Here is a 21,115-nt window from a genome sequence, read left to right on the forward strand (position 1 = left end):
TTTTGATGTTTTACATAAGAAATACTGTAAGTTGTAGAAGACTAACATACTTTCCGCATTGTTTTTTCCCCTCCCTCTTTCCTTCTCTTAAACAGATCATCCCAGAAATCTCCACTCTCCCCTGGTACACCACATTGGTGCCCCTGGTGTTGGTGCTTGGCATCACCGCCATCAAAGATCTTCTGGATGACCTGGTAAGTTCCTTTGTCTGGCTTTTATATTTATACACCGAAGTATTAAAACGTGACACTTTAGTGTGGATTGATGAAGTTTAATGTTTTTGATGTTTTGCCCGCAGGCTCGCCACAGGTTGGACAAAGAGATAAACAACAGAAACTGTGAGGTGCTCCTCAATGGCAGGTTGGTCACTGAGAGCTAATGAACTCTTTAATTACTCAGGAGCAAGATACTTCAGAATTATTGGCACCCTGGGTAAAGGTTCAAGGCAAAATAGTTGTTGGTGAATTCGGTTATTTTTACACTAAAATATATAAGACAAATCTAACCATTAATGAACTCATTGTTTAAAGTCAAAATTATTGGCACCCCATGTCTTTTCAACTTTGTGCAATAAAGTACTGAATATTGTCCTGTAAATCTTTTGAAGACATACAGAGCGAGGGATTTGAAAATGTTCTTCCGTGCTTTAGTTCACTCATGAGGACTTAGCTTGGCTTTTCTTTTGACATTTCTAACATGCTCTTTTGGATTGTACAACCTGCTTTTTCAGTAGCATTAAACAAACTAAAAATGCTGAATTTTTGTAGTTATGTTCATTTCATGGTTTTCTTCTGGCACACTTTCTCAGTAGTTTGTTGGCATAAAGGTGTTTTATTGCAGCTTTGAAAACTTGGTGACCTCAGAATGCTGGCAGTCGTTGTGTAATGCTCAAACCTTGTGTAATGCTCAAACCTTGTGTAATGCTTCTGCCTCTCTAACTATGATTGAGGCCATTTTAAACAATTTAAGAATGATTCAGTGATTTTGCCCGCACGTTCATACTCCAGGGAATCTGGAAGTCATGGATGATTTGTTTAAGAGGTCCAACAGACTCTGGTATAAATACGTAAATAACGTTCTTCGCTAATGTGCTATTCGTAAATACAAATGTCTAGGGGTGCCAAAATTAGTTTATTTGATTCAGTTGAATTTGATTGTTTCGAGCATGTCTGATTTCGTATGCTGTAAATTAAAATGGAATTTTTGTTTAGTTAATTGGACTAATTGTCTGCTGGTGAATAATTATAAATGGCCGTGCGAGTATAAATTTTGACTTAAAAGTTTTTTTGATGTGACTTTGAAATCATCCAACTAGTTAATTGCTTTCTGTTGAATTAAAAAAAAAATTTTTTTTTTCCTTCCGTAAGATCAATTATTAGATTTGTCATTGTGAGATTAGGCTCATTAACCATAAGGATGTTTGTTCATGACTTTTCTTTTTCATCCAGCAAAAAAAAATCTAGAACTTCCAATAATGGCTTTTCTGTACAAGTGGTAAATAAATTGCATTATTTCACTTTAGATTCCAGGAGGCCAAGTGGTTGGATATTCAAGTTGGTGATGTCGTCCGATTGAAAAAGAACGACTTCATTCCTGTAAGACTCTTCATTCACTAAGAATAAACGAGTTGTAGGATCTGCTGCAGATTTTTGAGTTGTGTGATTAGCAGTGTTGGGTGTAACGCGTTACAAAGTATGTTACAAAGTATGTTACAAAGTATGTTACAAAGTAACACATTAGATTACTTAAAGTACTTTTATTTGATGTAACGAGTAATCTAATGCGTTAAGTCCGCCATTTAAGTACTCAGTTATTTAGTTATATTTTCAAAAATGTTATTCGTTATTCATACAATATATGTAATCTGTGAGCCAGACAGCAGTGATTGTCAGTGTGTGTGTGAAAGTCGTCCTACAAGCTCCACCCCCGATAATCCGCCCCCCCTCTGTTATTCTTGCTGTTATTCCCCTATCTCACCTATGCGGTTTGACTTGCGCTGAGAAGCGGTATTGGGCACCTTTTCTGCAATGGAAAAGTACTCGAACTAGTTACTTTTATCAGAAAGTAACGCTGTAATGTAACTGATTTACTCTTTAATACCAGTAATTTTGTAATGTAATTAGTTACTTTAAAACGTAACGTCCCCCAACACTGGTGATTAGCTTTATTTATTATATTATTTAGCTTTATTTATTAATATTATTTATTTATTATTTAATTATTTATTTTTTTTAAGTTTACATATTTCTTTGTTCTACACCTGCTTGCTTATTTTTTTTTATCCATGTTTTCATTTCGATTTCATTTCACATACCTCATCTAGGCCGACATTTTGTTATTGTCCACCTCTGAGCCAAACAGCCTGTGCTATGTAGAGACAGCAGAACTGGACGGGTAAGAATCTCTCGCTTTCGTTCATTTCTGTTTGCGAATCCATCTTTTTTTTTTTTCCTTTTTTTTTTCCTTTGTTTGCAAATTGGCTTTATTTGTTCATCCCAAAAGTACACATTGTGTAAAAGGTCATCTGTAGGTGCCGTCACCATGCCCAATGTCAATATATGCAAAGTTTGATTGTCTTCCACAAATTTTCATTTTTGGTCATATGGAATCTGTTAAAAAGATCTAACAAACAACCCTGCCTCAATTAAGGCTGACTTTGACCTCGTTAAGAATGACCATAATAAATGTCGTGTGGCTTAAACACAACACTTGCATGCTTGCTTGAAGATTAGGATCCATCCCGATGTTAGCCAAATAGACAAATATAGATATTTTTTAATGTAATGTTTCGGTTTAAATTCAAACTTAGGAGGTCATGAGTGAGTTTAATAAAATATTTATGAACATTAAATACACTCATATCATTTAGATTAATATACTGATTTTAAATCTGTTTATATAATGGATTGAAAAAGTACCTTAGATGATTATATAGTATTATTCCACGTATTTATGTATCCTGCCGCTTAATCGTTGTATTCACATGTATTCTGACGTTAATCTTGGTCAAATGGACAGCTGTTTGATTTGTGAGTGTTTAAAAAAAAAAACTCACAAAGGGAAATGTACATAACTCTCATGACCCTGTTGTTTTTGCCTGCCTTTGAAAAGTGCAATGTTTTTAGTATAGTATTTCAGTTTTCCTTTTAACTGCATGTGATAACAGGACGGTAAATATTGGCTTTTCTTGTATAGTCCGCATTTAGTTTCACTGACCATCCGAAAACTCAATTCAGTATTCATAACCTCTGGTTGACCGAAAGGACAGCAGCGTTTCAGAGACGTCAGGCAAAACAAGACAAAGAAATTCTCAGAACTGAACAAAGACGATTCTTCAATGCATTGTGTATAATGTTTAAAGGACAATGACTGATTGACTGACTTTTTTTTTTTTTTTTTTTTTTTTTTAGAATTAAAAATACAGTAATTAAAACTGATTATTTTTTTTCCCCCACAGAGAGACTAATCTAAAGTTTAAGATGGGTTTGAAGGTGACGCATGAGAAGCTACAGGAGGAGAGTCAGCTGGCGAGCTTTGATGGTAAACACAAAATCAGATGACAGTTTGTGTAATGTGACAGGGACGAGATAATGGGTTTAGGACACTGGGTCTTAGAACCAGAGCTGAGAGATTTAATTGATATTTTGTTTTGATTCACACTTTTAAAATAAATGCATAAGTTAAATCTAGAATCATGAAATGGTCCAAAATTGACTTGTGCCTTAAAGTTATACAGGGTTTTTCCATCTTCTGCAAATACTTTTGTGAGATTAGCACTTTTTCTTCTTTTGACTTTATGGGCAGTTGGTGCATTATCGCCACCTACTGAATCAAATTGAGAGCAAACGATTGGCGGGAAAAAGAATATTGCAAGACGTGTACTGTACAAGACGTGATATTTAAACAACCAGCAACACAAGTCACAAAGTAGTTTTAAGTAGTTTGTAATGCTGGTTTTTAATAGAGGTTTTTAAAACTTTTAAGAAATGTAGCTAAAACAAAGCAGAGAAAAATCCTTAGTGCAGCTGAATCTAATAAAAAATTCGAATTGGTTCGAATCGACAGTCTACAGTACCTTTGATTGACAGCTCTATTCAGCACACATCTCTATTTTAAAGTGTCTTCCAGGGCTCATAATCTCACTTCCCTCCTTTGCATCTCCCCCTGCAGCCATGATTATTTGCGAAGAACCAAATAACCGCTTGGATAAGTTTACTGGCACGATGAGGTGGCAGAAGGACGCGTACCCGTTAGAACTGGATAACATGCTGCTTAGAGGCTGCAAGATCCGAAACACGGAGGAGTGTCGCGGAATCGTTATATTCGCAGGTTTGGGTCACTCACACCGCCGTAGAAAGATGTGCAGATGTCAAAAAGTGTGCTGCTTTAATACTACTTAACAAGTTTCACATGAATCAAACTTAATTCCTTCTGCAGGAGCGGACACTAAGATCATGAGGAACGGTGGAAAGACCAGGTTCAAACGCACCAAGATCGATTACCTTATGAATTACATGGTGTACACGGTAAGACATTGTGACAACCAGGCTATACTCTGAATCTGAATTGGTCTAGGTGTGTTCGGTGCTTGATTTTCAGATAAATTCCGTTAAAACAAGTTTCACATAAAACAATATTACTGTAGAAGTAAGGGGTGGTGCTGGGTTGGGGGCCAAGTCCTTATTAATGCCCTTAGTTTTGTATAAGGAAAGATGTGTGAAAGTGATGTAATGCTACTTTTTGAAAGAAACAAAAATGCAGATAACTTTTCAGTTTGCTTTATAAAGCAAGTTTCTTCAAATGGAGTTTTCAGGGTAATTAAATTAGTTTTGAATTAAGGTGCGAGTTCTGCAAGGAGGTTAAATCGACACACTCGCACCCGAGAGCTAATGAATCCTCGATGCTGATTGGTCACTGTGTTTATCAGTTTTCTATAACAGCAGCTCCGAGAGTCGTTTGGCTCAAGGCAATATTACAGGTTTATATTAAAGCGCAAGTTGCAACATGATGGTTTTACTAATGAACAGCTGAAAACCCTTTTCTCTGTATGTGTATCACATTAGTTAATAATAACAGAGTAAACTACACTAACTATTGACTTGGTTCACCTTAGATCTTCGTCATGCTGATCCTGATCTGTGCCGGCCTGGCGATCGGGCACACTTTCTGGTACGAGAGCATCGGCAGTAAGGCCTGGTATCTGTTCGATGGGCAGAACCAGACGTCGTCCTACAGAGGCTTCCTCACCTTCTGGGGCTACATCATCGTCCTCAACACTATGGTGCCCATCTCACTCTACGTTAGGTAGATACATTTGGATTGTTATTTCACATGTGAAGAGGAAATATTGACATAAATATTTTCTTTTATAAAGGCTATAATTGTTCTGGTTGAGTTTACCTTTTGTTTGCTGTATAATTTTTTCAAATCCTTTTAATGAGGATAAATTCTAAATTCAATAGCTATATTTTTAAAAATAAGCACAAACGTTTGCAGTTAAATAACCACAGTGTTGGAGAAGGAGGTACAGTGGTACCTCGGCATACGAACGCGCCGCATCATGAATTTTTGCCTTAGGAACAGAAATTTGGTTTGTGAAGCATTTTTGACGTTTGCACGACCGAACCGAACTGAACTGAGCTCAATGGATCCCAGGAGTGTTAGTAGGAACGTTATCAGGAAGAAGAGCCAGGAGCCACTTTTGGTTTCGTTTTTAAAGCAGCCGGTGCCAAGAGGAATGATAAATTAGGTTAAGGGAGGTTTAATGTGTATTTATTTTAGATTTTACTTTATTTATGTCTTTTGCAAATGTTTTAATTGTTTTTATATGCAAAACGTGATTTATAGTGTTGGAAATTGGTAATATTGGTAATATTTTTGGGTGACATATCTAAAGAACATTTTCATCATTTCCTACGGCAAATTTTTTTTGCCTTAACAACTCGCCTCCAGAACGGGTTAAATTTGTATGCCAAGGAACCGCTGTACTGCTTATTAAATTAGATTAATTTCTGCTTGATTTTATCTTTCATTTATGTCCGACATTGCATATCTTACTTTTTATGAGGATAAACTCCAAACAAATGATTTTCTTTGTGATTTTTGGAAAAGTGCAAACGTTTGCAGTTTAATAACCGCGGTGCTTGGAGAAGGAGGTACTGTACATGGATAGTAACATGAGCTAGCACGACATGAAACCCATCTATCAATGCTTAAAAAGTTTGATTCTATTGTTCATAACTAAATAATTCAGTTTGGCAAGTTGTTGTTGTGTAAGAGGTATAAAACAAACCTCCGAGTAGGAACACTGTCTCCTCTTCACTAGATTATTGATTATTTTCCTATAACATCTCATAAGACCTAAAAAAAAGAAGTTTCATTACTTGTGTACGTTGTATAAACTGATATCCTTGTTGTCTTTTTCCTTGTACTTTATTTCTCCCGTGCTCAGCGTGGAGGTGATTCGTCTGGGTCAGAGCAAGTTCATAAACTGGGATCTGCAGATGTATTACGCGGAGAAGGACACTCCAGCCAAGGCTCGGACCACCACCCTGAACGAGCAGCTGGGCCAGATCGAGTACATCTTCTCGGACAAGACGGGCACTCTCACGCAGAACATCATGGCTTTCAAGAAGTGTAACATCGGCGGGCGGACGTTCGGTAAGAGCGCTGCGGCGTAACCGAGAGAATGAATGGTCGAGTTATAATTCCTCTCGAGGGACGTCTTTCTTATTCCGTGTGAGCTCTGACACAGCGCACGCGTCAAACAGGAAAGTTTTATTTGCCAATTAGAAGTAATTAAAAGGAACAAACTTCCTGTTTGGTGATGCGGTAACAGGGCAGTGTGTGTACACTGTTGCTCATCTTCGGCCTGATCAAACCTGCACAGTGTTTACAATAAATGAAGTTAGTTTGCAAAGCTTAACTCGAGTTTAAGACTAATGAGACACTTAATCCCTGGATCTCATATCGGGTGTGGTGGTTCTGACCCAGGAAAATTTGTCACAATATCTTTAGCAGGATGGGAATTTGAGATGTTATTACACACTAGTAATTTTGTCCAAGTGTGTGTGTGTCTTTTGTATTTTGCACAGCAGTTCCTGGTTTAAGTTTCAGACTAATTCAATTACCAGAGATTGAGTCACGTTGTCACAAAGGTTCGAATAGTTGCATTATTACCACCGAGCTATTAAGTTCTCGATATTCTGATTAGTCATTAAATATTCATTCATTCATTTTGTAGAACATCAGCTCTGAGACTAGTTTTTTTTTTCCCTTTAAGCATGATCACAGGTTTATAGTAATGCTCTAGTTTTAATATATGTAGAAATGTTTTACACGGGCAAACTCGACACACAATAAAAATAGTTAGCTTTATGTGGGGAAACGTGTATCTCACTTTTTTTTGTCAAAATTTTGTGTTATAAGAGGAACAAAGTGCTTGAGCATTTGCAGAAATTATTTGAGATGGTAACAAACATCACATTATCACTGATTTGTTACGTCTTTGCAAGATCATAGATTTATTTATTTTTTTATTGCACAATCACGGCATTACTTGAGACAGAAATACAACAACATGCGTTTCTTAAAATCTTTTATGTTGGATGTAGAGTTGTAAAGCATTAAGATCTAATTTAGTGTTATTGTTTGTTTGTTTGTTTATTTATTTATTTATTTATTTATTTATTTAATATACACTGCCTGGCCAAAAAAAAAAAAACACACTGATATTTTGTTCGACCAACTTTAGCTTTGATTACAGCACACAATGTGATGTCCAGATCATTTTCACACATGATTTCTCGTGCTCCCAGAACCGCTCTTTCACACTCGAGTGCTGAAATACGGCCGTGCCATCCGGGAAGAAAACCTCCATAGACGTGATAACCTGGTCATTCAGTACATTCAGGTCATTAGCTGACTTTATTTTATTGCTACATAACGTTGTTGTCTAGACCTGGCGTCTGTTCTTCATACGTCGCTAACTCTTTGATTTGATTGTTGTGGATTTGTCCTGATCTTGAAATGTTTCGTTCTTCGATGCGTTTCTCGCATTCGCTGTCATAGCAACATGTCCGTAGTCTTGAACCTGCTCGGCAGCAGGTTTATTTTATGTAAACAGGATTTAGGCTGCGCTCCTGCCGGGTTATGATTGGTTGAAATGGCAAGGTCACATCTGCTTGGTTAAAGAGCACGACTGACGCGGACTGACTCACGTGAGAAAAGAAAAGTATTTTGCATATAATCGCTATCAAATATTATATTAGAACATAAATTCATAGGTTTATTATTATTAAATATGATACTGTTATTATAATAAACCCTCGGCACGAGACAGCCGTCAAGACCATTAATACAAATTATTGTATAATGTTTATTTTGTAATAAAAATGTATTGTATAATGTTTATTTTGTTCAGGGGTTTGTCATGAATATGCAAATAAATAATTACATATAATAAAAAAAATATATATAATACGAAACAAATTTTATTATAAAATAAACAATAAAAAAAGTTAACATGTTATATTTGGAAAAAATATAACATGTTATATAATATTTAATATTATATTTAATGTTATATAATATATTATATTCTAATATAATATTTTATAGCGATTATGTGGGGGTGAGGGGGGGTGTAAATCATGGCAGGGGGGCATTTCAGCGCATAACATTTTTGTTACAAAAAAAAATTAAGCTCACTCTTTTGCCATTTCGTTAACCAATCAAAGGGGTTGTGATCAGTGTTTCTACTGTCGATGCAAATCGCCTTTTAAACCAACGCACGAACGCGCAATAATCCTAGACAACTCAATCCAGCTATACTAATCATCAACAACAGGTGTGGCTCGAAGAACCAACTTAGCCAGATCGTAATTAGCACGATGATCTCATCTTAGATGCGTCAACTCATCTCGGATGTGTCAAGCGACGTATGAAGAACGGACCCCTAAACAACTGAAACAACCCCAGATCATAACACTGTTTCCAGAGGCTTGTACATTGGACACTATACATGATAGGAGCATCGCTTCCCTTCTTACCCTGACGCACTCATAGCTCTGGAATACGCTCAATCTGGACTCATCACACACATGAACTTTTCCCATCGCTCTAAAGTTCACTCGTTATGCCTTCTATCAAACTGAAGCCTGTTTTCTTTAAGTAATCTGACTAAGAAATGGGTTTCTTATGGACACACATCTGTTTGCATCTCTTTTTATTATTATTTTTTTTTTAAAGGTTCAGCGCTATTGTTCTAGTATTAATAATGTGTTGTTTACCGATTCCTATCCATTACATCTCCTTGAGTAATACAGGTTTTTTATTTTGGCCAGGCAGTGTCCCGCTGTTGTGAACAATATATTTTTTTTTTTCAGCTAAGGTTTACACAATAACATGACTTTTTTTTTCGTTCTGATCTGTAGGAAATCCGACCAATAAGGACGGGATGACCCTGGACCGTGCAAGTGTAAGGAGCACTGAATCACTTACTAATTACTCCTATATGACACTACACTGAGATTATAAGTCTTTCTTAGTGATAGCCTTATAAAAGCTATTTTGCATGCTTATGATTTTTTTTTTAATATATATTCCTCTGCAGCCTGTTGACTTTAGCTGGAACAAGTACACTGACCGAAAGTTCCAGTTCTTCGACAGTCACCTTGTTTCCCTCATCCGCTCAAAAAGCGACCCGGACATGCTGGAGTTCTTCAAGCTGCTCTCACTCTGCCATACTGTTATGGTGGAGCAGAAGGAAGGTGAGAAAATCTTAACGTTCGAAGCATCTTAACGGCGTAACGGTTTCGCCAAATAAATCTGGGCCGAGGCGAGTGTGTGATGCGCCTGATTTGTAATGACGATCGTGTTCTTTCTCAGGTGAACTGGTGTACCAGGCTGCGTCTCCAGACGAAGGTGCCTTGGTCACGGCGGCTCGCTGCTTCGGCTTCGTGTTCCTGTCGCGCACGCAGGACACCATCACCATCAGTGAGATGGGACAGGAGGCCACGTACGAGACGCTCGCTCTCCTCGACTTCAACAGCGACCGGAAACGCATGTCCGTCATCTGTGAGTGTGCTACGTCTTACACAATCCTCCTACTTTCCTCTCTCCTTTTTCACCCTATACTGTACATTACTGCTCCTTCACGTCTTTATCTACTTCCCTCCTTACTGTAGCTCCCATGACTTTCCTTCTGAAAATGGTTGTTCCTGCGGCTGCTTGTGTTACTGTATCGCTGGCCTGTTTAAACTTGAACAGGTTCGGTCCTGCAGGTTCTTTGGTGAATGTTCTCTTGCATACTGGCCAGCCGATGTGATCTGACTTGCCGGGCTTATTTGTTTCAAAGCCAACGTATTTTCACAGCACTTTCACTGTTGGCCTTTTATCAACCCACATGAGCCTCAAAATGCTGAGTTAAAAAAAAAAAAAAAAAAAAAGGTGCAAAAAAAATAAAGAGAGCTCATGACAAAATTCAACTTGGGCAAATATTATTAATTCTGATGGATCACAGTGTGTGCTCCTATAACGGCAGAATCGTTCTGGTTTTACATTAACGGACTTGTATTACCATGACATGGTTTCTACAGTAACAGCATGCAAAAGGGACTTTATTGACTTGGACCCTCCACATTAACAAACAAACAACAACAACAAGAAATCTGTGGATTTGCAACGGATCATAAAACTCATTGTAGAGCGATTTTGAAGCCATGGACTGTATACCAAAAAGGGGGGTGGGGTGGGGGGGGGGTTTGCGGTTGATTGGGGATAAATGACGTAATTTATTGATTTTAAAGAACTTGCAGAACATTTAAAGTAAAGAACTTTTTGGAGCATTCAAGAAGTCCATTGTTTAAATAAAAGCATAAAATTAAATATGCAATTATTATAGTTATATATAGGCTTAATATAAGGCATGCATATTTTTTTTTCTAGATTAATCACATACATTGGTGCGTTAATATTGACAGCCCTAATCATAGCTGCAAATGAGCATTTTGCTCCCGTGGCTCAAGTATGTCTACTACTTTGGGGGAAAAAATAATCATATAGATCAAAATAAGTTACCCCTAATAATAATAATAAGAAGAAGAAGATGATCACTCTGACATAAAGCGATTTAGATTTCAACCGTGGGAAAATCTTCAACTCGTTTGGGTTTTTTGGTTACATGACAAGCTGCAATTTTGCCTCTCTCTCTCTCTCTCTCTCTCTCTCTCTCTCTCTCTCTCTCTGTCTGTTATTTAAAGGGCGGAAGAATAAAACAGGCTTGTGAAGCATTGATCAGTTATAGTTGCTTTGATGCAAGTTCGGACAGGACGTACTGTAACATGCTTTTTGGATGTTCCACAGCGCTAAGTTTAATTATAAATGAAGTAAAAGTGCAGTGTGTCATTGTTTTAGTAAATAGAAATGCTTAACACTTCAGCAGATGTAAAGTAAAGTGATATCTGACATTACAAATCTGTCGTTATTACTCTGGTTCACCAGGAAAAGCAGGGAGTTTCATGAAAAAAGTCGGTAGTTGTTTTTTTTTGTTTTTGTTTACATATTCATTAATCTGGATTTTTACAGTGAGGTGTCCAGACGGGCGTATCCGGCTGTACTGTAAGGGAGCGGACACGGTGATCTACCAGCGCCTCAGTCCCGACACCCTGCACAAAGAGACCACAGAGGAAGCCCTGGGTGTACGTGACATCTCGTATTTATGATGTATAATATTTAAAATAACATGTAGTTGACATACCAGATAATAGATGATGATGATGATGATGATGATGATGATGATGACGGTAGCAAATCAGTAATGTGTAGTAGAGCTGTGTGTGATTTAATCGATTATGCTGACTAATCAATATTCTGTTTGGCCGATTTAATTAATTAAGCCACATTAATTAAATTAATTTACACTTTTAAAATTATTTAGGTAAATCTTTCATCTATCGCTTCATGTATTTTTAATTGGGGTCCGATGCTTCCAGCTACTGGACTGAAGTGTGGAGTAGAGAACACATCAGTGCTGCTGAATTCAATTAAATTGAAAATCACAATAACCAATAAAAATAATCGATGGTCTCATGCGTCATAACTTTAATGTCTTGAAGGGATAATTACCCTAAAAGAATTATTAGTGTGGAATAATGCCACTCTTTTGAGTAACCGATTTCAAAAGTAGTAAAGAATTATGCATTTCATGGATCAAGGTCTTGGATGGAGACCTGTGAAATTTGACCTGGATTCGTATATTTTGTAGATTTTTGCCAACGAGACTCTGCGCACGTTGTGTCTATGTTACAAAGACATCAGTGAGGCAGAGTTTACATCGTGGGCCAGTAAACACAAGGAGGCCAGCGTGGCGTTGACCGACCGGGAGGAGGCTCTGGATGCCGTGTCTGAACTCATCGAGAAAGACCTGATGGTAAACAATGAACTGCTGTGAATTTCTGGATTTTTAAAATCATATTTAACACATTTTGTTACTGATCGTGATTGTGTTCTTTATAATAAATTAATTTAGAAAGCAATGTTGATTTTGTTTCTGTAGTTGATTGGAGCGACAGCCATTGAAGACAAACTTCAGGACGGAGTTCCTGAAACCATCGCCAACCTGGCCAAGGCTGAGATCAAGATTTGGGTTCTGACTGGGGACAAGAAAGGTTGGTGACCAGATAAGAGAAACATTGTGGACATTTTTTTAGTTCGGCGTGAGGAATTTATGCGTTCCTTTGTTTAACAGAGACCGCTGAGAACATCGGGTACTCCTGTGAGCTGCTGACGGACGACATGACGCTACACTACGGCGAGGACGTCAAGTAAGACTTCCTGGCGGTCCAAGCACAACTTTTGTTGCTGAAAGAAGAGGTTGAAAAAGTAACGTCTTGTTTAAATTTTTTGTTTCCTCTGTGTAGTCAGAAGCTGTCGGACAGACAGGCACAGCGGAGAAACGAAGGTGGAGCAGCGAGCAAGAACAAGGCGAAAGAGCCATTTTTCCCCGAGCCTGGAAAGAACGCTCTGATTATTACAGGAGGCTGGCTGGTAAGAGGAGGAATTTCATTCAGCATGTCACAATGAATCTCCAGCTATAAACATTGACCATCATTTTCTCAAAACAGCTCGAAAAGAATTAGTCAAATCTCATCATGCTACGAACAGGAACATTAAAAACTCATTAATGAAGCTAGAGAAGATGGAGAGAAAAGTTAACACGTGTCTCAGAGCTCCTCAAAGTGTGTGTTTGTTAATGCTAAATTTTTTTTTTATTAGGGATGGGAATCACTAGGTACCTGATACGATATATGCAGTATTATCACAATATCTATGTGCCGCTTCGATTCGTATTGCGAACCTGAGGATCACGATTTTATAACTATTCCGAATCGATATTACGTTTTTCTTTGGATTTTTTTACAATTCCAAACAAATAATTTGCTCCTATTACTCGGGATGCTTTTCTGTCTGCCAGTATGTGAATGATGATTAGAAAATGATTTTTAGAGCGTTCTAAAATTTAAATCCTAAACCCACCTAAAATGATTATTTCTTCATGATTAGAAAGGAACCACAAACACGTTGAGACTTTCGGCTGCTCCCATCCAGGGGTCGCAACAGCAGGACATCTGATCTGTTAAACAACTTGGCACAGCTTTGGAGTCAGTGTGGTGATAAAAATAAAAAGTCTGAAAATAATAAAAGATACACAAAAAAGAGAGAGTAATGGAGAGACAGATGGACCGAAAGAGAACAAAAGAAAGAGACCGACAAAGAGAAATGAGGAGACAACCACACATGGAGACGGAAAAGCGAGGCACAGAGAGAAAAAATGATGGAAAGAAACAGACAGATGTAGACAAAAGAGTACAGATCCACCCCTGACTGCGTCCTGTGCTGCCCCCTCCCGAGGCGTAGTTATGTAATAGTTCAACTCTTAAAGTGATTGTTAAAAAAGTTAGCATAACCAAACGAGCGTTATGCGAGCAGCCAGATCACCACTCAGTTCCTCTCTTTTTTTTTTTGTGCCTTTCATCTGCAGAACGAGATTCTATACGAGAAGAAGAAGAAGCGCCGTCGCCTGCGTCTGCGTCGCCTCGGGAAGCGCGGCCCTGCGACCAACTCTCAGGACGGCCAACCCCTTAACGACAAAGAGAAGGAGACCAGGCAGCGTGACTTTGTGGACATGGCCTGCGAGTGCAGCGCGGTCATCTGCTGCCGTGTCACCCCCAAGCAGAAGGCCAACGTGGTGAGCCTGGTGAAGCGCTACAAGAACGCCGTCACTCTGTCCATCGGCGACGGCGCCAACGACGTCAACATGATCAAGAGTGAGTAGATGTAAACAGAGGACGGTGTAAATGTTAACGCCGGGTCAGAGCGGTATCAGAAACTTAACATTGTTTTCCCTGTGTGCAGCTGCAGACATCGGCGTGGGCATCAGTGGGCAGGAGGGCATGCAGGCAGTGATGTCCAGCGACTACGCTCTCGCCCAGTTCCGCTATCTCCAGCGCCTCCTGCTGGTGCACGGCCGCTGGTCCTACATCCGCATGTGCAAGTTCTTGCGCTTCTTCTTCTATAAGAACTTCGCCTTCACCCTGGCCCATTTCTGGTACTCGTTCTTCAGTGGATTCTCCGCCCAGGTGAGGGACGGCTTCCTCGCGTTTTGAAATCGCAGCTGGGATTTTTTAGTTTCAGTCCTAGAGGTTAAAGATAAGAGTACATCCTATTAAGTTCTAGCAGGGGTGTGGATATCATTTCTCCACACAATTACAGGACACTACTAAATGTTCTCGCTTACTTAGTGCTTTAAAAATAGTTTAGTTAGTGTTTTATTGTACTGACTTTTGCACTGTATTGTATGACTTTGTAAACGATCCGTCATTTTGGAATCTGTTAGATCGCCTATGAAGATTGGTTCATCACCCTGTACAACGTGCTGTATACCAGTTTACCCGTCCTCCTCGTCGGCCTCCTGGACCAGGTGACTTTTTACTTGATTAACTGCTTTATTCCACAGATATCTCCTCCATAAGCGAAGATCTGTGTTCCAACTCTAATATATATATTTTTTTGTCTCTTGCATGTAGGACGTGAACGACAAGTTGAGTTTGCGCTTTCCCAAATTGTATCTCCCGGGTCAGCAAGGGTCGCTATTTAACTACACCAACTTCTTCATCAGTCTGTTTCATGGCATTTTCACCTCCCTCATCGTCTTCTTCATCCCGTACGGAGCTTTTCTGCAGACCATGGGTCAGGATGGAGAGGCGCCGTCGGATTACCAGTCCTTTGCCGTGGTTACCGCATCCTCGCTCATCATGATAGTCAGCCTGCAGGTATCTGATTCTGAACTAAGGATTTTTGTGAAGACAAATCCACATTTTACTCATTTTTTTTTAAATAAAGTTAACACGTGTCTCCAAAGTGTGTGTGTTAATGCTCAAACTGAAGAACGCCTCAGATAATGCATTTTTATTAGGAATGGGAATCACTAGGGGACACTCGATCTGTGCCGATTCAATTAGTATTGCGATTCTGAGCATCACAAGTTAATATTACTTTTTTCTTTAGATTTTGTTAAAATTCTAAACAAACTTGGTGAATAATTTGCGGCGATCACCCAGGATGATGTTCTGCCTGCCAGTGTGTAAGTAGATTAGAGCGCACCACCTGCAGGATTATAAAGAAACTGCAACGGCGGCACGGTGGTGTAGTTGTTAGCACTTGCTAACTCGCCTTGCACCTCCAGGGTCTGGGTTCGACTCCCAGCCAGGCTCGATTCCCTTCTCTGTGTGCATTGAATTTGCATTATCTTGCCTTGGGTGTTGGGTGGGTTTCCTCTGGGTACTCCGGTTTCCTCCCACAATCCAAAGACCTGCAGATTAGGCTTTCCAAATTGCCTGTATTGTGTGAACGAGTGCATGTGTGTGTTCCCTGTAATGGATTGGCATCCTGTCCGGGGTGTACCCTGCCTTGTGCCCTAGACCTCCTGGGATAGGGTCTAGGCCCCCACGACCCTGAAGACAGGATTAAGGGTATAGACGATGAGTGATGAGTGAGCGCAACATATTACCACATCACACGCAAACACATTGATGGTCTTTCGTCTGGTCCCATCGAGGGGTCGCCGCAGCAGACTATCTGATCTGTGCAACAACTTGGCACAGGTTTTTCGACCATTTTATCAGTGCTTGGGACCGACACTGCATCCAGTGGCTGGGGTTTGGGCATTGGGTGGGAATTAAACCTGGGCCTTCCGCATGGCAGGTGATGAACCTACCAAAGAGCTACTAATATACGCTTACATTAAAAAAAATATATAATTATGCGACGGATAGAAATAAATTTAAAAAAACGTTTGAGTTTTGTGGTCAGTGTAGTGATGCAGTAGTTGTCACAAATCTATTTTGGCTTGTTTAAGCCCTGAGCAACAAACAGGCAATGTTGTGTTTGTTTATTTATTTATTTATTGAATTCTTTTTCCTCCTTATTATCTAAATATAACTAAAAAGTCAATTTTGCACAATAGGTTCTCCGTTAATGGTGGTGATTTGCGTATCAGTTTGTCGTTTGTTTATAACCCGATGTCATTTGATGTCTTTAACCAGATCTCCTTGGACACCTCATACTGGACGTTTGTGAACTGCTTCGCCGTGCTGGGCAGTATAGCCATTTACTTCGGCATCATGTTCGACATACAGAGTGCAGGAATACACGTCATCTTCCCGTCGTTCTTCAAATTCACCGGTGTGTAACACTCCCTGTAATTCAGTTATTATAAATATGTGATTGTAGGATGTATACAGAATGGAAGTCTTGTCAAAAGTAAGAGATATAACATATCAAAACATGCCATCATTGGAAATGAATTAACTACACAGTGTGTTAGAATAACATTTAAACTAATGTCAGTGCTGCTGTTCAAGGAAAATCACTTGTCTAGTGTAAATGGTTTGGATATGAGCAAGAACCGAGGACTGTAGTATTACCTACACAGTTCGAATTAAATATAATATTATGGTTGGTTAGACCACATTATAAACTTTTTCTTTTTTCTTTTTCCTGCACAGGTGTTGCTGCTAATGCGCTTCGCCAGCCGTACCTGTGGCTCACCATCATTCTAACGGTGGGAATGAGCCTCCTGCCAGCCATCTGTATCCAGTTCCTCTGTAAAACCATCTGGCCCACTGAGGGAGACAAGGTACAGGACTGACCTGTTAAAGTCCACAGCTTTAGATTACTGAACAGAGCGGATCATACAGTGGGAGGAAATCCTGCTCTATGGGTCCTTTGGGCTTTTTAATCCTCCATAGTTAGAGGAACTCTTTAGGTTGTTTGTTTGTCCAACTTTTATCCACTTCATCACTAACACACAAACATTCTGACATGTATCCCTGTAATGACAAATTAATAGAAAACAGGTTTACAAAGAATAAACAAATCTGTTTGATAAAATCACTTGGTGGAGGAGACAGACAGCATGAAAGAATTTGAGATACTGTACTTCCTGTCCTGCAGGTTTTATGGGGGAATGAAAAAACAAAACAAAAAAAAACCCTGTAGCCCTTAAATGTCGTTTAAAAAAGTTAATTTTTATTTATTTTTATACATATATATATATATATATATATATATATATATATATATATATATATATATGTGTGTGTGTGTATATATATATATATATATATATATATATATATATATATATATATATATATATGTGTATGTATGTATGTATATATATATATATATATATATATATATATGTATGTGTATATATATATATATATATATATATATATATATATATATATATATATATATATAGTGGAACCTTGGATTACGAGCACAATTCATTCCAGAACTTTTGTTTATTCGTAATTTTATTTACTCGTAAATCAAAGCTAATTTTCCCATAAGAAATAATGAAAATTCTAATTATTCATTCCACAGACCCAAAAAACAAATACATATAAATAATGTATACAAGATATAAAGTAAAAATAAAAGACAAGAGTGTGTGTGTGAAGGGGCATGGTGTCAAATTTCGCGCGCACACACATAACGACAGGCTGAGACAGAGAGGGAGATAATTGATCTTTAACCTCTAATGAGACTTTCTTTTGCTTTACGGGCGCACACGTGTGTTATAATAAAAAGTACACGCGCGCTGTAAACGCAAGCATACAAACACAAAATAAATATATTTTATGCACACATGGTCACAGTGTTATAGTAAACAGTACACACGTGCATGGATGTTGATTATACTAGTAAGAGACGGGCATTAAGACCCAGCAGAGGTCGATTACAATAACCCACAATTCCGCAGCACAAGAGAGAGAAAAAACGTTGGCTCGGTTGTGATTACTTGACGCAAAGCTAAAAGCGCATGGGTACTACATGATATTCGGCATGCGTAAACCAAGGCTTGCTCGTTTTTCAAATCAAAATTTATTAAAAATCTTTGCTTGTGGCTTCCGAGTGGCACAGTGGTAAAGCGCTCGCCCTATCATACACGTTATAATAGTAATGATAACTTTTGTTCAACCTGACACACCTGAAAACCCAAACGCTCAGTTTGATGTTTAATCACACCAGCAAGGCTTCCATTTATGAAATTTTTTCAATCGTCATTGTTTGATCTTTCCCACTTGGGTTTTAAGGGTTTTAATTGTTGACTGGCGGCACGGTGGTGTAGTGGTTAGCACTGTCTCCTTGCACCTCCACGGTCCGGGTTCGATTCCCGGCTCTGTGCGCATGGAGTTTGCATGTTCTCCGGTTTCCTCCGGTTACTCCGGTTTTCTCCCACATTGCCCATGGATAAAGGGACTTGACAGTTCTTGACTTTGCTACTGTGTCTTAATTTCCTACAAAAGTTTACTTCCAGAGTCCTAACGACGTGTCATGGGTTGCTATGAATTGTTGAAAACTTTCGAAAACTACTATTGTTTGTCTCAAACACTTGCAACCTTTTTTTTGGTCAAAGCATTTTCAGAGATTCACTCGTATACCTGTTTTAAGACTCCTTTTTAATTACTACCCTGCAAAGTAAAGTTTTAATTCAGACGGTGCCAAATTTGCACTGGTGCATGACTAGGGAAAAATAAGAACTGGTTGAACAGCCTAGAGCCGGCCTTAAACACACTGCGCTGTTTGTGGACTACAAACTACTTTTTGAAAAAAAAATATTACTGTATTGTTGAGATTCATGCTCTTCATGACCTTGTAAGCAAAGAGTTAAACTTCTCATATAAGTAATGTTGATAATATTGTGTTTTATCTAGTTCATCACTGATATCACTCTGTATCTGCTTTTCGACCTGTAGGTTCTGAGAAACAGGAAGAAGTACGAGCAGGAGGAAGAGGAGAAGAAGAAGAAGGTTCCTGCCTTCACACGTGGCGCTCGCTCACGCCGCTCTGCGTATGCCTTCTCTCACTCCCAAGGTTACGCCGACCTCATCTCTTCGGGCCGGAGTATCCGCCAGAAGCCAACGAAGCGGGCGGCTATTAGGGAAAGCATCAGAGAGGAACCCATACCCGAAAGCCCCTGAGACCTTTGACCTTGTGATGTTTAGACGGGCAGGAACATCTAAAGATTTCCCGCTATTTTACACACACGGCCTGATTATAGTATCTAAGCATTTAACACTCGTTATATTTGGTTTTATAATTTATTATTCAAATAAAAAAAAAATAATGTGTGTGTGACGCACGACACATTTTGTCAGCCGCCGTCTGAAGAGATTCCAGGTCAGGTCGGTTCTTAACCCGCCGGTCCCGAGACCACTTGATCTGCTTCCTTCTTTCCATTGAAAATGAAACCGAGCCCAGGGATAAGGGAGCAGGGAAGGTCACTGAGGGACTCGAGGAGCTCAATACAGCAAAATTTGAGTAAGTTATAAAAGAGCAGAATGAGCCAATGGAAAAGTTTACACAAAGGGAAATGGGAGAGAGACTTTTCTCCCACTTACCCATTAAAAAAAAACAAAAAAACAAAAAAAAAACACAGCTTTTAACGAGAGTACACTGTGCATGATGAACTAGATATCTCAGGATTTTATCTTTTCTATTTTTTAGAAGGTGCATTATATAGGAAGTTAATTCAGTAGTTATAAAGTTATAAAGATTAATAAGATAATTGTTCAAAAACAATTCATCACAATTTCACAATTTTTTTTATTTGAATTCATATATATTTATGCCAGAGTTGTACATATTGGTGTAACTGTCATGGAAATAGCGATTACACTCGTTCTACCTAAAAAGTGATTATATATCGTTAAGAAAATCCGTTAACACACATACAGACATGAATAAACGTTCCTACATAATGCACCTTTAAATGCTTATTTATCGCTCTAAATCTCACACATCAAGACCTGCAGCTTCGTCGGGGCAGAGAAGGAGCTCATCATGTCATGTGTCTTTAATTTATAAACGTTTGTGAATATTATTCATCTGGCACATGAAACTTGACAGTAAGGCTCGAATCATTACCACTTTACTCTGGATTATAGATCATACTCAAGAACACACTTTTTTTTTCTTGCATTAAGGGATGACTGGGTGTATGTGGGATGCCTTCCAGGTGGAGAACTTCTAAATAATGTTTACACTAATGTTACTACTTTTGCACTTCCGTCTCCTCTAGTTGAGAAGATCAGCTATCCGAACGGTGTCATTTTCTTTGCACACTACGTGACTAGTGTTCATCCATTTTTTTCCCTTTTCTTTATGTTTTGTTTATCGTGTTAAACATTTCCCATACTTTAGAGCCCCAACTTTTCCAAAAGGTTATTTCTGTTCAGTTAGGACTGTCTGTGCATTTGGTAATATGGATTTTGTCCTGTTAGTTGAGAAAAAGTGTCTATTTTTAACAAAATATACAAACTGTTACATATGAATATTTAATCTTTAATCCGCCATAATGGATGATTTATTTGTTACATATCTTTTTAACACTGCTGAACAGGTGCCTGAGTGCCTGCAACGTCCGTGCCGTATCCCTAGAAAGAAAGAAAAGAAAACATTTTACCGAATGTTCTTTTTAATGTATTGTAATATACTTTGTACAAATAAATATATAAATAATAAAGGTGTACAAATATCTGTA

The 21,115-nt window shown here is 38.6% G+C and overlaps 1 protein-coding gene across 1 annotated transcript in view; it reads left to right on the top strand.

Moving 5' to 3' along the window:
• Window positions 1-21,115, top strand: part of atp8b1 (ATPase phospholipid transporting 8B1) — a 39,378-nt gene extending 18,263 nt beyond the window's left edge. The window contains exons 5-28 of the mRNA XM_053479264.1: window positions 96-194; window positions 299-360; window positions 1,523-1,595; window positions 2,324-2,394; window positions 3,458-3,540; window positions 4,171-4,329; window positions 4,438-4,526; window positions 5,114-5,304; window positions 6,452-6,660; window positions 9,435-9,478; window positions 9,614-9,770; window positions 9,889-10,077; window positions 11,587-11,699; window positions 12,266-12,430; window positions 12,557-12,668; window positions 12,749-12,824; window positions 12,921-13,047; window positions 14,042-14,327; window positions 14,416-14,639; window positions 14,897-14,980; window positions 15,087-15,332; window positions 16,605-16,743; window positions 17,067-17,197; window positions 19,329-21,115. Of these exons, the coding sequence (XP_053335239.1) occupies window positions 96-194; window positions 299-360; window positions 1,523-1,595; window positions 2,324-2,394; window positions 3,458-3,540; window positions 4,171-4,329; window positions 4,438-4,526; window positions 5,114-5,304; window positions 6,452-6,660; window positions 9,435-9,478; window positions 9,614-9,770; window positions 9,889-10,077; window positions 11,587-11,699; window positions 12,266-12,430; window positions 12,557-12,668; window positions 12,749-12,824; window positions 12,921-13,047; window positions 14,042-14,327; window positions 14,416-14,639; window positions 14,897-14,980; window positions 15,087-15,332; window positions 16,605-16,743; window positions 17,067-17,197; window positions 19,329-19,553 (3,354 nt within the window). The 3' untranslated portion in view covers window positions 19,554-21,115. The remainder of the gene's footprint in view (window positions 1-95; window positions 195-298; window positions 361-1,522; window positions 1,596-2,323; window positions 2,395-3,457; window positions 3,541-4,170; window positions 4,330-4,437; window positions 4,527-5,113; window positions 5,305-6,451; window positions 6,661-9,434; window positions 9,479-9,613; window positions 9,771-9,888; window positions 10,078-11,586; window positions 11,700-12,265; window positions 12,431-12,556; window positions 12,669-12,748; window positions 12,825-12,920; window positions 13,048-14,041; window positions 14,328-14,415; window positions 14,640-14,896; window positions 14,981-15,086; window positions 15,333-16,604; window positions 16,744-17,066; window positions 17,198-19,328) is intronic.

This window comes from Clarias gariepinus, chromosome 19 (assembly GCF_024256425.1).
Source record: "Clarias gariepinus isolate MV-2021 ecotype Netherlands chromosome 19, CGAR_prim_01v2, whole genome shotgun sequence".
In the NCBI taxonomy this organism is placed as follows: domain Eukaryota; kingdom Metazoa; phylum Chordata; class Actinopteri; order Siluriformes; family Clariidae; genus Clarias; species Clarias gariepinus.